Source organism: Salminus brasiliensis, chromosome 9, assembly GCF_030463535.1.
Source record: "Salminus brasiliensis chromosome 9, fSalBra1.hap2, whole genome shotgun sequence".
NCBI lineage: Eukaryota > Metazoa > Chordata > Actinopteri > Characiformes > Bryconidae > Salminus > Salminus brasiliensis.
Genome location: NC_132886.1, coordinates 5,356,736 through 5,374,654, shown reverse-complemented (window position 1 = coordinate 5,374,654; position 17,919 = coordinate 5,356,736). Strand labels below are relative to the sequence as shown.

Sequence of the window (17,919 nt, the reverse complement as noted above, 5' to 3'; positions counted from 1 at the left end):
ACTGTCACCTTTGGCTTCTTCAGAAGAGACTCGGCCCTGGATCTCTGCAAAGCTGCTTTGTGACACCATCTAAAAAACCATCTAAATAAATCTAAATGTAATATTTTACCAAAATATTCGGAGGGTTGGGGCTTTCTAATAGAAAAGACACTCGTTTCCAAACACGTGTGTAGGTTTACTGGTGGTTTTGGATAATAATAAATAAAATGGCTATATGTGGGTTATAGATATCATAACCCCTGTTTCTATCACCACCACTTCACATCACATTCCTCGTCCTCGTCTAAACTGTGAAATGCAAGTTTCTTTACAATGAACCATTTCATACCGAACTCATACTCACATTGAATTAATTATCGTCAAAAACCTGAGAATTCACCTATAATTTTCATTATTATGGAAATGCTAGAGCTGCACAGTCAGATGCAATATATATATATATATATATATATATATATATATATATATATTAGGGTGCACAAATTAGGGGCTTATTAAGGTCTTAGTCTCTGTTTAGTAAAACTTAAATTTTAATAATTCTAAATAATTAATTCGTTGTGCATTAGGCTTTATCCATCATGACCTTTATTAGCAGGTCATTGGAGCTCTGCTATGTGAGAAGTATCAATAATTGCATTGTTAGTTGTAATAATGCACAATAAACACTTTGGTACCACCCTGTTATGCCCATTATTTAGCATTGATCTAATTTAATTAATTTAATTAAAAAAATATTATTATTATTATAATGTTTATTGGGTTAATAATAATTTAATAATCATTCATTCATTCATCAGTCATAATTCTAGCTGACAGTTCTGGCAATTCTGTTAGTACGAGTTTCATACAGGAGTTCAGTGGATCAGGGTTTGGTTCTGTAAAAGGGGCTAAGCTAAGCTAAAGCTAGCTTGTATGTTGTGTGCTGGACATTTCAGCTGCTGTAGGTTCTACTCCTCAGTAATTCGAGACTAAACAGCACTGAATAGTTTGCATGAAAGGGGGGTAACAAAGTGTTTATTGTGCATTATTACAACTGATGTGCATTTATTAGCTCCAACTAAACTCCAGCTATGTGCTAATAAAGGCAATGATGAATAAAGCTTAATGCACAGTGAATAAATCATGTGGAAATATCAAATCCAGGCTTTATTAAACAAAACACAAGACCTTAATAAGCCTCTAATTAATTAATGTTCCTTAAGATATTATTAGCATCTAGTTTAACCCCTTAACACAGCAAGGCTTCTTACACACATGGGTGTATTACTCTGCACTGAACTGATGGGGCTATTCTTTGGTAGTAGTAGTTGGTTTGGGGTTTGGGGTTAATTCTTCTGTGGTTCTGTAAATGTTCCAAACTCTGCCGATGTTAGATTGTGCAGCCATAGAAAAATCAAGAAGCAGGTGTGTTTCTGCGTGCACCGGCAGGATCACAGGCCTCCAGTAGTCCCTAAATCTCTTCCGTTTTAGTGATCAGCCAGTCCAAATCCCCAACAGCTGAACAAGCAACCTGCTTCAAACAGGAGCCTCTTAGCACTGCCTAATGGTGTTAAAACAGGCACCAGAGCGGAGTGGTGGAATCAGTGAGCAATGACACGACAGCATACCAGCATGCACCTCGCTCCTACCCCTGGATGACCGGCAGTGAGGCTAAACATTGGAAAGTGGAATCACAGATGGTCGTTTTGCTGTCTGTGCTGGACTGGTCTGTTATGTCTGCAGCAGATGATCAGAACATGGTTGGAGAGGATTATTCTGGAGGAGTCTGGAGTCTTATTTAAACCTCAGACGTTTAGTCTGGTCTGCTCCTGATTGATGGTTGAAGTGAAGTGAGGTGAAGATCACCATGGCCAGATCCAAAGAGTTCAGGAAGAAGGGTGGAGATGCAGAGGAGTCTGGGAAGGGATTTTAAAAAGATCTCAGAACAGTTAGACATCAGCCACTGTTCCACTGACCACTAAATCAGTCACAAGTGGAACAGCTGACCAACATGACCAGGGTAAGGACGTCCAAGCAAGTTCAGCCCAAGAGCAGAGCAGAACCTCAAGATGAGAGAAGAAGACTCCAACAATCCTAAAAGGTCATCACTGGATCTACAGAATGCTCTGGCCACAGTTGTTCATCATCTACCAGCAGAAAGAGACCTAACGGTTGATTTTCATTGAGGCAAGCAAGGGTTTCCTACTTGCTCATCTCCATGAAAATCAATGGTGATTGGTCTCTTTCTGACAGTAGATCAGGGTAAGACTATGGACTAAGCCAGAGAACACCCAAGGACACATCAGAACTTCTGGATGTGAGTCTTTTTTCGTTTACACCAAGAAGTCCTACCAACTATACAGTCTCCAACTTTCCAACCTTGTCTGAAGTCAATCAAAAAGACTCCTTTTCAATAAGCAGTTATCTGTTATCTGAGTCCATTGATCCAACGTTCCGATCAATCAATACGTTTGACATGATGTACTGGATGCTGGGGGGCTTTATACCCATCTAGCCCACACCTGGCATTAGGCAGCATGGTGCTAATAGGTTTACATGTTTATTATCTGCTCCAGAGAGTCCTGTTCTATTAGCAATACTTCTCCACAGGGACTAGACACATTTGTTTAAGCAAATGGTGCAACTTACAGTAGCTGAGTGTATTCATTAAAAGAGGCGTCCACAAACATTTGGACACATAGTGTGGGACAGAGTAAAGAGTAAAAATCATGTGGTTTCACAGTTACAACAGAAAGAGGCAACAATAACAGGGCATATGTGTTTATTTCCTGTTTTGGTGAGACTGGCACACAGCCCAAGCCACTGGATGCTAACAACATCATGGTTTCTATCAACAGGAAGATCTTTTATAGGTCACTGGTGCTTTGCATGGCCTGATAGTCACAATTCATAGGTTAGCAAGCAAATCAGCTGCTTCAGTTTACTGAGGCCTGGGTCAATCCCAAAACTACTGTGGGCTAGCTAAAGTTTTTAAAACTGGGCTCATTCAGGGCTTCACCAGGTTTTATCACAGTTCTCCTTTGATATCTCCATCTTCTCCAGGTCTTTGGTTCTCTAAGGGCTTTTGGTGAGCACATGTTCTTCTCGTGTTCATGGCTGAGGTGTGTAGCGCAGGTACTTCCTCCCTGATGGAAGATCTTTAGTGTACACTCCAGCTGGGAACAGGCACTTCGCTTCTTCCTCAGGGATACTAGGTGGGACCATAACACGGTCCCCAGGCTTTAGGAGAACACAGAGGGTTTGTTTGAGTAAAGAAAGAATTCATGAAAAACAGCTAGCATGCTCATGTAGGGTTCACATGGGTGGAACGTGGGCTAGGTGGATCCCAGTTGGTTGTGGGTTCTGAGTAGGTTTGTACATGTGGTGCTACTGGGACTCAGTTGGGCTTCCCAATGGGATCTATTGTTAGGGCCCACCCTAATCTCACATGAGTCCCATATGGGTTGTACAACCGAAATGGGGCCCATCCATATGTGGGGCAAACATCAATGCTGAGGGCTACCAATACAGGCCAATTATCAGTTATCAGTATAGTACTGAACTGATTTTGGAGCAATGCTGTGAGGATTTGATTGCATGCAGTGACAAGAGTGTTAGTGAGGTCAGGATGTTGGGGACCTCATCATCCCCAACTCATCCCATAAGTAATGGATGGAGCTCCACCATCCATCATTCCAGAGAACACAGTTCTTCCACTGCCCCACAGCTCAATGCTGGGGGGGGCAACAATGTCCTGCTGACCTGCTCCAGAGACCTGCTCCTATTCTACTGGCAGACTACACAATCTGTGTGTTCAATAGGTGCAGCTTAAGTAGCTGAATGCATTCATTAGAAAGAGTGTCCACAAATATTTGGACGTATAGATATATTGTAGCTAGTACAGCCCAGATTAACAGCACTACTGAACGCTGAATAGGTGCAGTGGGTTAATCTGACCGGTGAGCCTCTAGGTAGTATTTCCTGTTAGCAGTTTTGAGACAGATACAAAAGGTTCATGCAAGTGTCTGGAAACGTCGATGCAGTGGCAGTAAAGTCCCCAACAGCTAGCTCTTCGAACTGTTGTCAGATGTGGTTGGTGACCCTGACCACCAGCCTTCATTTGTGGTTGGCCACATTATCATGTAACTGCTGATAGTAGCAAAGATATGCCCCTGTTAACCACACCACCCTGAAAGACCAGGGTTTTGACTCTCACCTTCCAGTCTACAGGCGTCGCGACCCGATTCTGTGCCGTTAACTGCAAGGAATCAATCACTCGTAGAATCTCGTCGAAGTTACGGCCCGTGGTGGCAGGGTAGAGGAGCGAGAGCTTTAACTTCTTGTCTGGACCAATTATGAACACCTGAATACACAACAGGAGAGGAATGTTAACCCCCAGGAATCTAGAAGATCAGTAATTACGCTAGTTTAGTGGAAGCAGAGGAATCAGTTGTAGTACTCACACATCGGGCAGTGAGAGGCATACCACTCTGATCTTTCTCAACAGGGTCCAGCATACCCAGCTCCACAGCCAGCTCACGCTTATCATCTGCTATGATGGGAAACGGGAACTGCGTGACAGTCTCGTCATTATTGTAGGCCAGGATGTCCTGAAAACATGAGCAGTTAGCCTCCTTGCTAGCGATTGTCACAGCGATTGTAAAAGTTTCAATGGTACAGGTTTGAACTTTAAACCAGTGCCTGGGCTGGTGTTAATCATGGGACTGATTAGTGATTGTGATCGACTGTAATTAGCTCATTGCACATCCTGATTGATTCACTAGCTCGGATACCACTGAGAAGCTTGCATCTTCAACGTACGCTATGTCCAAAGGTTTGTGGACAGTCCTTCTTATCAATGAATTCAGCTGCACCCATTGCAGACGTAGGCGTTCCAATGCATGCACGGCTGGAGTAATCTCCAAAGAAAAGCATTGGCTGTAGAGTTACTACTAAGGCAGTAGAGGCACTGAGGCGTCAGCTACAGTGTATGGTGTACAGCTCCCAGCATTGTAGGGCTGTAGAACAGCTGAGTGTTTCCTAGAATTATGGAGCTCCATCCAATAACTTTTGAGATGAATTGAGTGCCAGAACGAAAACAACATCTAATATTACTGAAGTTCTTGTGGCTGAATGCAATCAAATTCTCACAGCAAGGTTCCAAAATGTAGTGGAAAGCCTTACCAGACGAGTTTGGACGATGAGTTGTGATGGTTCTTAATACTTTTGATTTTGGAAGGAACATTGGATTGATGGAGGTGTCCACAAACTTTTGTACAAATATTTTGTTATGCCACAATGCTGCAGTTTAATGGTTTGCAATACTGTGTTGATACAAAAAAATTTATAGATGGTTAATTAGTAGTTTGATGGCAGACATTGGTTCATTTTGAGTTGTGTTTAAACAGCTAGATGGCAGTGTTGTACGCAATTGCAAGTGCGCTCTCTTTATCAACCCCTCATTCTTCTCCAAAACAACCTCCCAATCAATCGGACTACAGCTGTGACCCTGTGCGTGACCACTACTGGCTCCCTATTTCCTGTAAGCCAGGAACCTAGCAGGTTTAGACCTTGATTACCTGACTCCTGGTAGGTAGGGATGCACCAATAAGCTATGGAGTGGACAGTGGTGGCTCAGCAGGTTAGAGGACCGGCCTTTTGAGGAGGGATCTCAGATTACCTGACTCCTGGTCTCAGAGCAGGGATGCACCAACATGCTATGGAGGAGACAGTGGTGGTTCAGCAATTCGAGCTCCAAGCTTGTTCAATACCCAGGCTCAGCAAGCGGCCACTGTTGGGCTCTTGAGCGAGGCCCATAACCTTCTCTGCCCAATGGGTGCTGTAGTGATGGCTGCCCACCGCTCACTGTATCACACAGTGTGTTTGCTCATTAGTGTGTGTGTGTTCACTGCATGGATGGGTAAATGGGCCATGGGTCAATTCTATCAGTGTCCAACACAATTGGTGAATGTGCTTGTCTTGTCCGTACACTTCATGTCCAAATGTTTGTGGACAACTCTAAACTATTGGATCATTCCAGAGTCTACAGCTCAATGCTGGGAGGCTTTATACTCCTTCAACCCCCTCTAGCCCATGCCTGGCATTAGGCATGGTGCCAGTAGGTTCATGTTTCAATAGGTTTCTGTTCTACTGGCTATGCTTCTCTACAGGGGCTAAACAAGCTGTGTAATGCAATGAGTGCAACTTATTCAGTTTTGAATGGGTGTTTTCGGATGGGTGTCCGTAAACATTTGGACAAATAGTGTATCTGCCAATACCAATGTGAGTCTGCTTTCAGTGTGAATTAGAGCAGCAGTACTGGGATATGTGGCTAACCTTGCTCCAACCGTGGTGCTCCTCGACACTATCGATGGACAGGCCGATCATCTTCACATTACGCTTAGCGAACTCCGGGCTTAATGTGGCGGCTCTGCCGAGCTCTGTGGTGCAGACCGGGGTGTAGTCGCGGGGGTGTGAGAACAGGATGCCCCATCTACAAGGAAGAAAGATTGAGAAGGCTTTCGGTTTCATCAGGACAGAAGATATTCTGTAAAGTCAAACTTTGATTATTCTGTTTTGCTTTCAGCTTACAGTGAAGATCAGGTCTTATCTGCTCAGTAAAACACTGATATTAGAATAAACTACAGAAGGTGGTGGAGGTTCTCCATCACTGTGTCATCATTAGAACATCTCCAAAGTTCTCCTCATGGAGTCTAGTATTATTCAGAGTTCTCCTCAGATCAACACCTGGTTTGGTGGTAAATCAGGGCTTAATGATGGTAAATCAGGTGAGCTGCTGCTGCTGCTGCTGCTGCTGCTGCTGCTGATGGAGTTGAACACATCCTCCACGCTGTGCTGGCTGGACTGGGGGGCGTCCAGGAGAAACCTGGAGGAACCGAGCTTTGTTCTTCAGACTAGCTCACCGACAAGATCTCACTACTTTCTTTCTTCAGAATGAGAAGCTCTTGCATTTAAAAAAAACACTCTCACTACAGTACCCTCCACTACACACGTTCCCCTTCAAGCAATGGTCTTATATTGACTGCTGCACTATATGTCCAAATGTTTGTGGACACCCCTTCTAATGAATGCATTCAGCTACTTTAAGTTGCACCCATTGCCGACACATTCAGCTTGTACTGCCAATAGAATAGGACTCTCTGGAGCAGATAATAAACATGTAAACCTATTAGCACTATGCAGCCTAATTTCCAGGCATGGTCTAGAGGGGTATAAGGCTCCCCAGCATTGAGCTGTGGAGCAGTGAAAGAACTGCTGTGTTCTCTGGAATAATGGTGGTGCTCCATCCTATACTTCTGAGATGAGTTAGAAGTAAGGTGGGGTGGTGATCATCATCATCCAACATCCTGACCTCACTAACACTTTTGTCGCTAAATACAATCAAATCCTCACAGCAATGCTCCTCCAAAATGTAATAGAAAGCCTTCTTCCCTGGACAGTAGAGGCAGTTACTCCAACAAAAGCAGGAGAAACTTATTTAATACCCTTGATTTCAGAAGAAACAATGAATGAACAGATGTCCCAAAACTTTTGTCCATTTCGTGTATCTATTAATAAAGCTAGTAAATGAGATTGTTAGCTTTTAACTGGGGTTAACTGGAGGAGTCTTTGGGTTTAAAGATCACATTTATAGTTTATAGGCATGTTTAACATCTTAACACTCTCCAGAATAATCATTATCTCACACAATGTGATACTTTTAAGGCCTTGAATTAGTAAAATGTCAGAAATCAGCCTGATAAACAGACTCTCTGTTCAGCACACTTTTGAATATTCTAATTTAAATACGTATCCAGATACAGATATGATTATCTGCCCAGTCTGCCATCTTTATCTCATCTCATAAAGCCTGTTCCCTATTTCACATTTCCATTTATGGCACCATTGCACTGCACATATCTGTGTTTCTCCTGATTGGACACACTGACACACCAGCTGCAATCCAATTCCAAAGTGAAGGACCCTTCACTTACAGCCCAGTAAGGCAGCCTACATTTGGAGCGATCTGGAGGACGCAACGGCAACCCAGTTCTCTGCACACCTACAACATGGGGGAACGTTTAAAGTGTTTGTTTTATCATTACACAAGTTCAACACCATGGTTACGAGAGGCGGGACCTTTCCGGTGAGGTCACCACACTGCCTGGTTAGACCTTTCCACTGGTGTGACTAATAGGCTACTAAAAAGAAGGTTTAGTAGGACAGTCCTACCGAGATCCCACCCTACCGAGGCCGCATCCTAGGCTTTGGAAAGCAGCTACTGAGTAAGCACTTGTTCATGAGTTGATTGGTTGGGTCAGGTGTACTGGGGGCCACTGGTTTAGACTACTCTACAAACATCTGCTTCTTTTGATGTAGTACAACTTCTGTTATCTTGAGATAACAAGAAAAAGGATCCCAGGTTCACTTAACTTCTACTGTTGGGCATTTGAGTAAGGCCCTGACTTTCTAAGCTGAAATAACTGAAGAGAACTGTACTGTTCTGTACAAGGGTATGAGTATAATGACAATAAGAACACTTAACCAATCACAGCATAACAGTACAGATGACTAATTAACTCCTGGCCTCCCTGGATGTCCTTAAAACAGGGCATCTTCTACTCTCAGCGCTGATGATTTCTATGTATACTCCGATACGGTCATCGAGTCAACCATGAACTCCTAGAGTCTAGAGTCAAATGTGAGCTTGGCCAAAATTGGGTCATGCAACAGGACAATGATCCCAAGCACACCAGCAAATCTACAAGAGAATGGTGGAAAAGAGAAGAATCAAGGTGATGCAATGGCCGGGTCAAAGTCCATACCTCAACCCAATGGTGGTGGGACCTTGCATAGCGATCTATGCATAAACAAATACCCAAATTCCTCCAGAACAATGTGAGAGACTCAAAGTCACACATAAAAGGTTCTACAAGCTACTGATTCATGATTCATGATACTGATTCACAATGATAATAAATAACATATTGCCCACCTCATGTATAAAGTACTAGAGAACCAGACTTGAGTAAAAGTACAGGTGCTCTATCAGAAAAGTGACCTGAGTAGAAGTAGAAGTGTTTTTAAGCTCCGTACTTAAGTGGAAGTACTTAAGTATTCTACATTTTTGTACTTAAGTATTGCAAGTAGTTAAGTGATCTAAGATGTACTACTTAAGTACTGCAAGTAAAAGTACAGTACTGTGTTCTGTAGTTCTTACAGAAAGCAGTCAAAAGTTTGGGTATCAGTGTTTCTATTAGTTTAGATGCTCAGATTTAAGGCCTGTCTCAGTTCCTCTGGCTGTAGTAGAAGGACGGGACTGTAGAAGACAGAGTTCATGAACCTTCACCAGTCTTCAGTTCACTCTCTAAACTAACTCGCCCAAAAGAGAGAGAGAGAGAGCTGAGCAGACCTGACTCGACCCGCCACATACAAGAGTTTCATCTGTAAAACCAGTGAGGAGCAGCTCAAACCCCTGAGCTTCACTTTCTGTAAACTCAACTACAGCTGAAAGATCTCAGGCTGTTCCCACACATACGAGTATTTGCAGGAGGTGAAGATGGAGGAGGTTCTTCTGGTGGTTCTTCTTCTTCCATCTGGAGATAAACTAACAGAGCTCTAGCGTTAGTGTCCTCACTTTAGCTCAATCAATCGATCTGCTCAATGCTGAGGCGGCTTCATCGAACCCGGTGATGGCGCCATCTAGTGCTCTGGAGGTGATAATCTGGGTTTGAAATGATTTGTATGATTTTTTATAATTGCAACGAGTAACGATGCAGCATGTAAACAAACAATGTACCGGAGTAAAAGTAGTAAACTCATCCAGAATATGCAGTGAAGTAAAAGTGGAAGTAGGAGAAAGGAATTATACTGCAGTAGATACAGATACGGTATTTTAGCACTGAAGTACAGCAGTGAAGTACTTCTACTTCCTTATCACACATCTCTGCCTACAGGACCAGTCATTGTGAGAAGCTCTAACCAGGCTTACATCAAACCCAACCTGAAATCCACTCCTCATCATAATTCTCCCTGGTCAGCAGGTTTTGTAGCCCAGAAAAAAAAACAGCACTGTTTGGATTTCCTCCCTGACCCCATGACCCAGATTGTTAGAAATCACAACGCAGCAGAAACAGCTTCAAAGCACCACAGAGAACGTCAGTAGAGTGTGTGAAAGCTGATGAAAGCAGAAGAAAGGTTTATAAAGCCTTATAATCACCATCTGTCTGCCTGGTCAGCTCAAGATGCTCAAGCTGGTAATAAGGGTTGACCAGCTTGGTCTTTAACGAGTCAGTCTCCATTGAGATTGATGGAATAGCTGCTCTACAACCATGACCAAGGTGGCTTGACCAACATGGTCAACCACCTTGCTTGACCAAACTGGTCCATGAGCTTGGACCAGATGGTCATGGTGACTTAGGTAGTCCATCAAACTGAAATGAAAACCTGGTCAGGAACTAAGAGCTTCAACCACTGACCATCAAAGACCAGCTTAGACCATCTGAATCCAGCTGAGCTAATGATGCCCCATGACCTGATCTGTAACCTGCCAATCAGTGCACTTACAGCGCCACGTGCACACGTATATAATCATTTTTAAATGTTTCAGAAAATGATAAGTCTACCCAAGCGAGACCACCGCAGACCACCCCCCTCAAACAGGCTGCTCTCTCTCTCTCTCTCTCTCTCTCTCTCTCTCTCACACACACACACACACACACACACACACACACACACACACACACACACCGAACTACTCACGAGTCGCCCAGGAACTCGTGCAGTCTGATGCTGCCGATGGTGGTCTCGGCCTCGAAGTTCGGCACCACGTCCCCCAGCAGCAACCCCGGCATTCTGCAGCTTATGCACGCGCCACAGCCGCGCGCTGCTGCTCTTCATTGATGCGTCACGCGAGTGACGTGGAGGGGGCGGGGTCCTATACAGACAGTATAGACAGATGGATCGATAGATAGACAATCAAATAGACAGAGAGACAGACAGACAGACAGACAGACAGATATTGTTAGCTACTATTATTTTACAGTTTTAATGAAAAATGAAAGTTTATTTTAGTTATTAATATTAATAGTTGTTTGTTTTTAGCTGTTTATTATTGTTTTCATTGTTAATTTTATTCTTGATGTTGTTCAGTTGTATGTTTTGTGTTTTGTATGTTGTTGAGAAAGTCATGCCAATAAAGCCAACCTGAATTAAATTCAAATAGATAAATAGATAGACAGTTAGATAGATAGACAGACAGACAGACAGATAGACAGATAGATAGATAGATAGACAGATAGATAGATAGATAGATAGATAGATAGATAGATAGATAGATAGACAGACAGACAGACAGACAGATAGACAGATAGATAGACAGATAGATAGATAGACAGATACATATACAGACAGGTAAAAAGGCAGACAAGTAAATAGACGGATGGACAGATAGACAGACAGATAGATAGACAGACAGATAGATAGATAGACAGATATATAGACAGACAGACAGACAGATAGATAGATAGGCAGACAGACAGATAGACAGATACATATACAGACAGGTAAAAAGGCAGACAAGTAAATAGACGGATGGACAAATAGACAGACAGACAGACAGATAGATAGATAGATAGATAGATAGATAGATAGATAGGCAGATAGATAGATAGATAGGCAGACAGATAGATAGATAGGCAGACAGACAGACAGACAGATAGACAGACAGATAGATAGATAGGCAGACAGACAGACAGACAGACAGATAGATAGACAGACAGACAGACAGATAGGTATATCTGGTATAGAAGATTATGTGAAGGTTCTACATGAGCTTAGGATCACCATGTCAACCATGACATCCAACATTTCTTCTGAAATCAGTGGTATTAATAGATCCTCATGTGCTGCAGTAACATCCTCTACCCTTCTGAAAGAGCTCACACTCGCTGCTGGAGCACTGCCACATGAGAGCATCAGCGAGGGCAAGTTCTGATGTGGGATGATCAGTTCTGCCTCTCCAGATGATCCAGCAGTACTCCAGATGATCCCCCCAGTACTCCACTGCTCCACAGCGAGGTGCTGGTCATGGTGACAGTCGGCTCATGTGCAGCTGCTGAGGAGCTTACAGTGCTGATTCAGAAGAATTCATTCATCAGAAGGGCTGTCCGAATACTTCTGGACATGTAACCCCATTCTAACTCCTCTCATGAGGTGTCTTAAAGAGCCGATGGGCTGCGACAGGTGTGTTAGAAGGGGGCACCTGGCGCAGGGCTGCGAGAGCTCGTGTGCGCAAGTTAAGCCCCCCGGTCACGTGACCGAAACCAGATCACCTTCATTCTCCTGATCCCTGCAGCGCTGCTGGCACTGGCCGGGGTGGAGAAGATGGCACAAGTCAGAAAGTCACTCCAGCGCTCCTGAATTACCTCCTACCATCCGAACTACTCGCTCCAGTCTGGCCGTGTTTCCACCGCGCCCTCATGCCGTCTCCCGGAGCCAGACGCAGCAGCTGGGTTAACGGCAGCAGGCCGGAGTCAGGCTCCGGCTCCCGCAGGCGCTCATCCAGCTGCTCGTGCCCGGCCGGAGGAGCTCTGAGCTCCAGGCGCCTCAGTCAGCCCTTCGCGGCCGTGGCGCTGCGCTCCTTGCTGGCCGTGGACCTGTGGCTTTCGCGCCGCCTGGGGGTCTGCGCCGCGGAGGACTCGCTGCTGGGGGGCATCCGGCCGCTGGTGAAGCTGTTGGAGCTCTCCGCTCACCGGACACCGTGGGTCAGCAGTGCTGTGTACCTGCTACTAACCAGCCGGTCAGCTGAGGAGCAGGAGCTCACCATCAACCTGCTGATGGGTAAGACTGGACCTTCACTGGACCTTCACTGCCTTTTCAGTTGAGGTTCATTACTGCTGGATTTTTTTTTCCCCCATTCCACCTTAAATAATTTAGCAGTTACATGAACTACTGTGCCATTTAAGGTGGACTGGAAGATTTGTTACTATGTAGCTGACTCAGCTAAACACTGGAAGCCAAACCCATAGTACCAAGTACCTCCAGAATCTCCAACGGTTCAGAACATAGAAGAAGGTTAGGGTGAGTTTTCCCAGTTGGCCTGGTTCAACGTAAGTTGTGACGCCTGACGATCTGGCGAACGTCCATCACCAACGTCAACGGTTTCAGATTTTGGTGTCAGGCTACCAAAGTTGAACATCTTCCAAACGTCTCACACCAACATCGTGTTGATGTACAATACTCTCATTTAGATGTTTCTAAGTTTGGTGACCAGAATCCAACATCTGGTCAGCATCATAATCTTAACGTCCGCTCGATGTGACAAAATCAACAGCGGTCGAACACTGGAGCGTAATGTCAACCTAACGTTGGTTTTAGTCGTTGATGTTTTGTTGGGGTCAGTTGGTGTCCTGTCACCAAAATTCAGTTCTTCCAAATGTCTCACTTTGAGTCATGAGGTATGGTGGCCAACACTCAGCATCTGGTCGATGTCGTAGTCGTAGCGTTCACTCAACGTGAGAAAATCAAGAGCTGTCTAACACTGGAGCTTAACGTGAACCCAGCGTTGGTTTTTGACTTCTACCCGATTCACAACCTAGACTTGTAAGGGGGTCCCGACCCGTCCTCCTCTGTTTAGAACTATTTATAAATTATTAATAAAAGTCACAGAACCACCTCATACTACTGTCAAGTCAAATTTATTTGTATAGCTTTTTACAACTGTTGTCGTCACAAAGCAGCTTTACATAATTAGTAATTAGTAAAAGACAGAAAAAAAGAAATAACGTAAGAAGACATAAAGGATCAAAGACCCCAGTGAGCCCCAACAGCGACAGTGGCAAGGAGAACCTCACAAGGGGGACCCGACCCATCCTCCTCTGGTCAGAACTATTTATTAATTATTGATAAAAGTTACCACCAAACCATCTAAACTGTTGAACTGCTCTGATCATATTCATAATATAATAATCATGGTGTGGATAGTTAATAGTGGTGATATTAATAGTGGCAGATGGTTAAGAGTCCATTCAGGTTTTAACATGGTCATTAAACAGGTAGCAGTGGTAGGAGGGTGTGCAGCTGGTCTGGTATGGGTGGTGGTTGTACTGGTAGGTGGCAGCTGGTCTGACGCAGGTAGAGGGGACCTCAGCAGGCAATCTTCCAGCAGGTCGTACTGGGTGGCCATTTACTCAGAGAGGGTAAAGAGACAGAGTTAGTTCTGAGTAAGTTAGTCAGGTGTCTAGAAATAACCATAATATCATAATATAATAATAATAATAATAATAATATAATTGTAGTAGGGATGGTAAGACTGGACCTTCACTGTACCTTCACTGCCTTTGAGTTGAGGTTCATTACTGCTGGATTTTTTTTTTCCCATTCCACCTTAAATAATTCAGCAGTTACATGAACTACTGTGCCATTTAAGGTGGACTGGAAGATTTGTTACTATGTAGCCGACTCAGCTAAACACTGGAAGCCAAACCCATATAAAGTACCTCCAGAATCTCCAAGGGTTCAGAACATAGAAGAAGGTTCAACGTAGGTTGTGACGCCTGACGATCTGCTGAACGTCCGCCGCCAACGTCAACGGTTCCAGATTTTGGTGCCAGGCTACCAAAATTGAACATCTTCCAAACATCTCACACCGACATCGCGTTGATGTACAATACTCTCATTATATTATATTATTATAATTTTTCTGATATAATGACCCGTTCAGCTTTTCAAAAGTCACGAAGTGAGCTGGGCTGGTTTTAGCTGGCGAATTTATTCCATAGACAGCCGAGATAGACCAGATAAAACGTGACTGTCAGTCATATTATAAGCAAAATGAATCATTCAAGCAGCAGCGTTTCGGCCTGGAGTGGCGACGGCTGATTTGCCATTCTCCCAGTTAAGGTCATTGAACTATCAGCATGACTCTGAAGCTGCTAATTTACGGTAAAATTGCTGCGGAATGATGCTTTAGCAAAACAATGGAAATTCCAAAATTTTAAGTATGAAAGTAAGGGTTAATAACTTTACAAAGATTTGACCAATGACCAAGGAGACACTTTGACAAGAGACAACAACATGTCCTACAGTAAGTAGGTCCTCTAGTGCCACCACAATGGCTCTGAGCTGTTGAAGGTGTCCTGTGATATCTGGCACTAAGATGTTAGCAGCAGATCCTTTAAGTCCTGTAAGTTGTGAGGTGGGGCTTCCATGGATCACGTCAATGAGCCTGTTGCTGGTTCATTGGTTGTCCATTCTTGGAGCACTTTTAATAGGTACGGACAACTGCATACCAGAAAAACCCCGGAAAAAAGACTTTATTAACTATAATAATGAACTATTAACTCTTATAACTTATAACAATGAACTATTACATAATTAAACATCACCTCTTTACACCAAATCACAAGTATTCCTTTGCCGATTTCCAATTTAAAAAACAATGTGATGGAAATAAAAAGCTGAAGCCAAATCCAAAGCCAGAACTCTTTCTAGTCTAGAACCAGATGTCCCACAGTGCCTTTGTTAAGATGTTTTCATATTCAGATGGCCTCAGCTGTGGACTCTGCGACCAGGGTCCATTTTTATCCATGTACAGTGTCCAGGCAGCTGCAGGGAGAACAGAGGACACGGCAATGGAAAAAATGTCTCCTCTGCTGACCGATCCTCCAAATACAGCATCACCTTTGGGAACTGAAGAGCAGCTAGTCTGGGAGTCGAGTGTCAGGCTCCTAAAAATGTTGTCAGATTTAATTATGGCACCTTTTAGAATGTGATACTGTAGCTTTGTCACCAGCGTTAACCCTGAGAAGTCTGGTGTTTGCTGCTGTTTTCCATCCTATTTATATACACCAATCAGCCATAACATTAAAACCGCAGACAGATGCACTGAATACCATTGATTATCTGGTTCCAATGGCACCTGTCAAAGGGTGGGATCTACATATTAGGCAGTGAGTGAACAGTGATGTGTCTGAGACACTATAACAAGAGCCAGGAATGTGTCTGACGTTGAGGGCGCAAGGTCCCCTAGCGGGCTCCACCAAGCAGCTCGGACCTGTTGAGGCATGGACTCCACAAGGCCTCTGAAAGTGTCTCTTGGTATCTGACACCAAGACCTTCATGGATCACATCAAAGAGCCTTAGATGCCCATGTTACTGTTGTCAGTTCACTAGTTGATCATTTTTGGAGCACTTTTGATAGGTCCTTGTCTGGCCGTCACAATTGTGTCGGCCCTTGTCAAAGTGTCTCAGATTCGTATGCTTGTCCATCGCATAATACAACAAAGGAAGATCAGGAACCAACAACATCTGAGCTTGAACAGTAGAGCTGAATATGGGCTCAGCTGTTTGGCGAGGGCCAGGTCACTGTTGGCCTTTTTATATATGAATTATAACTGCTTATTCATGATGTATAACATGGTTTTGACCTAATTATTAAACAAATTATTCAGAAACCATTATAAGAAGCATATCGGCTGCTGAGGGCTGCTTGGGACTCCTAGTGGCTCTTCGATCTAATGCAGTACCACTATGACCCAGGGTCTCAAGTTCGAGTCCCGAGCAGTGCTGCTTTGCCATCAGCAGTCAAGGTCAGAGAGAGCACAATTGGCCATGCTCTCTCCAGGTGGGTAGATGGCCTCCTACCACTCGTCACTCCTAAGCGATGTTAGCTAGCACAGGCGTCTGTTAACCAGGTCTGTGGACTGGGGCTTTCCTCAGAGCATGTTGGCTGCCCGGCAATGCCGCATTGGTGGCAGTTAGAAAAGAGGTTGTGGCCAGATTTGCAAGTGTTGAAGGAGACATGTGTTAAGCCCTTGCCCTTCTAGTGTCAGGAGCGTTGCTAGTGCTAGGGGGAGCTACGAACGAAGTGGCAGTTCCAAATGAAGAGAAAAAGGGTGAAAAATTTGACAAAATAAATGAAACGTCTGCATCAGCATTAAATAAAGCATGGGGTCCTTAGGGAAATGGTAGCTGCTCTCTGTATATCTGAACATGATATATTCTTGTGTCCATGATAAGAGTCTCTCTCTCTCTCTCCCTCTCTCTCTCTCTCTCTCCATGCAGCTTTATTGCTGGACCACATCATCGTTGGGGTCGTAAAGGCTTTCATCCGTTATCGCAGTTCCGAGATGTTTCCCGCCTTCCCTCCTCATCCTCGTTACTCCTTCCCTTCAGCCCACGCTACACGCGCCGCCATGTGCGCCCGCTTCCTGCACGCTCGCCTGCTGCTGGACGCTCCTGTGCGGGCGCTGCTGCTGGTCTGGGCGGCTCTGATGGGCCTTTCTCAGGTCCTGCTCGGCCAGCACAACGTCAGCGGGGTGGCTCTGGCACTGGCCCTGGGCTACTGCCAGTATAGCCTGGTGGAGAGCTGCTGGCTGCCCATCGACTGGCTCCAGGACATTGTGCTGACCCTGCTGGGGAACAGTCAGGTCACTTAGGAGGGCTGAGAGACTGAGATGTTGGGTCATATGAGAAACCACACTGGGACTCATCTTGGAAAGCACTAAACTTACAGTGCTGTGAAAAAGTGTTTGTCCCCGCCTGGGTTTCTGAACATGTACTACATTTTTGTATCAGATTCTGATTTTATAATTGATTGTAATAGTAGTTTGATTAGATTTTATTTAATTTGATTAGATATATTGATTATTTAGAGCCTGGCTTGATAATTGATATAATATATAATTGTCACTTCTTTCATTTCTTTGATGTGCAAGCTACACGGTATGTCCAAATACTTGTGGACACACTTTCTACTGAATGCACTCAGCTACTTTAAGTTGTAACCGTTGCTGACACAGATGTGCAAATGCACATATGCAGCTTGTCTGGGGGCAAACACCTTTTCACAGCTGTATTTAATATAGTACATGGACAAAAGTATTGGGACACCTGCTCTTTTCATTGTTTCTTCTGAAATCAAGGAAATTTGTTTTTGGG

The 17,919-nt window shown here is 44.2% G+C and overlaps 2 protein-coding genes across 2 annotated transcripts; one reads left to right on the top strand and one right to left on the bottom strand.

The window, feature by feature from the left end:
* Positions 1-2,755: 2,755 nt before the first annotated feature.
* LOC140562839 (peroxiredoxin-6-like) lies at positions 2,756-10,839 on the bottom strand. Its single transcript, XM_072688700.1, has 5 exons — positions 10,741-10,839; positions 6,316-6,472; positions 4,443-4,589; positions 4,196-4,342; positions 2,756-3,219 (listed from the first exon to the last, which is right to left on the bottom strand). The coding sequence occupies exons 1-5, from the start codon at positions 10,830-10,832 to the stop codon at positions 3,091-3,093; spliced, it is 672 nt and encodes a 223-aa protein (XP_072544801.1). The 5' UTR covers positions 10,833-10,839; the 3' UTR covers positions 2,756-3,090.
* A 1,619-nt stretch (positions 10,840-12,458) lies between these two features.
* Positions 12,459-17,417, top strand: LOC140562838 (polyisoprenoid diphosphate/phosphate phosphohydrolase PLPP6-like). Its single transcript, XM_072688699.1, has 2 exons — positions 12,459-12,819; positions 17,044-17,417. The coding sequence occupies exons 1-2, from the start codon at positions 12,459-12,461 to the stop codon at positions 17,415-17,417; spliced, it is 735 nt and encodes a 244-aa protein (XP_072544800.1).
* Positions 17,418-17,919: the final 502 nt, after the last annotated feature.

Excerpts from the sequence above, each read along its gene's own strand:
- LOC140562839 (XM_072688700.1), bottom strand. The coding sequence starts at position 10,832 with ATGCCGGGGTTGCTGCTGGGGGACGTGGTGCCGAACTTCGAGGCCGAG. Across the intron at positions 4,590-6,315 it reads AGCACCACGGTTGGAGCAAG|GACATCCTGGCCTACAATAA; the intron begins GTTAGCCACATA and ends TCATGTTTTCAG. Across the intron at positions 4,343-4,442 it reads TGCCTCTCACTGCCCGATGT|GTGTTCATAATTGGTCCAGA; the intron begins GTGAGTACTACA and ends TTGTGTATTCAG.
- LOC140562838 (XM_072688699.1), top strand. The coding sequence starts at position 12,459 with ATGCCGTCTCCCGGAGCCAGACGCAGCAGCTGGGTTAACGGCAGCAGG. Across the intron at positions 12,820-17,043 it reads CACCATCAACCTGCTGATGG|CTTTATTGCTGGACCACATC; the intron begins GTAAGACTGGAC and ends CTCTCCATGCAG.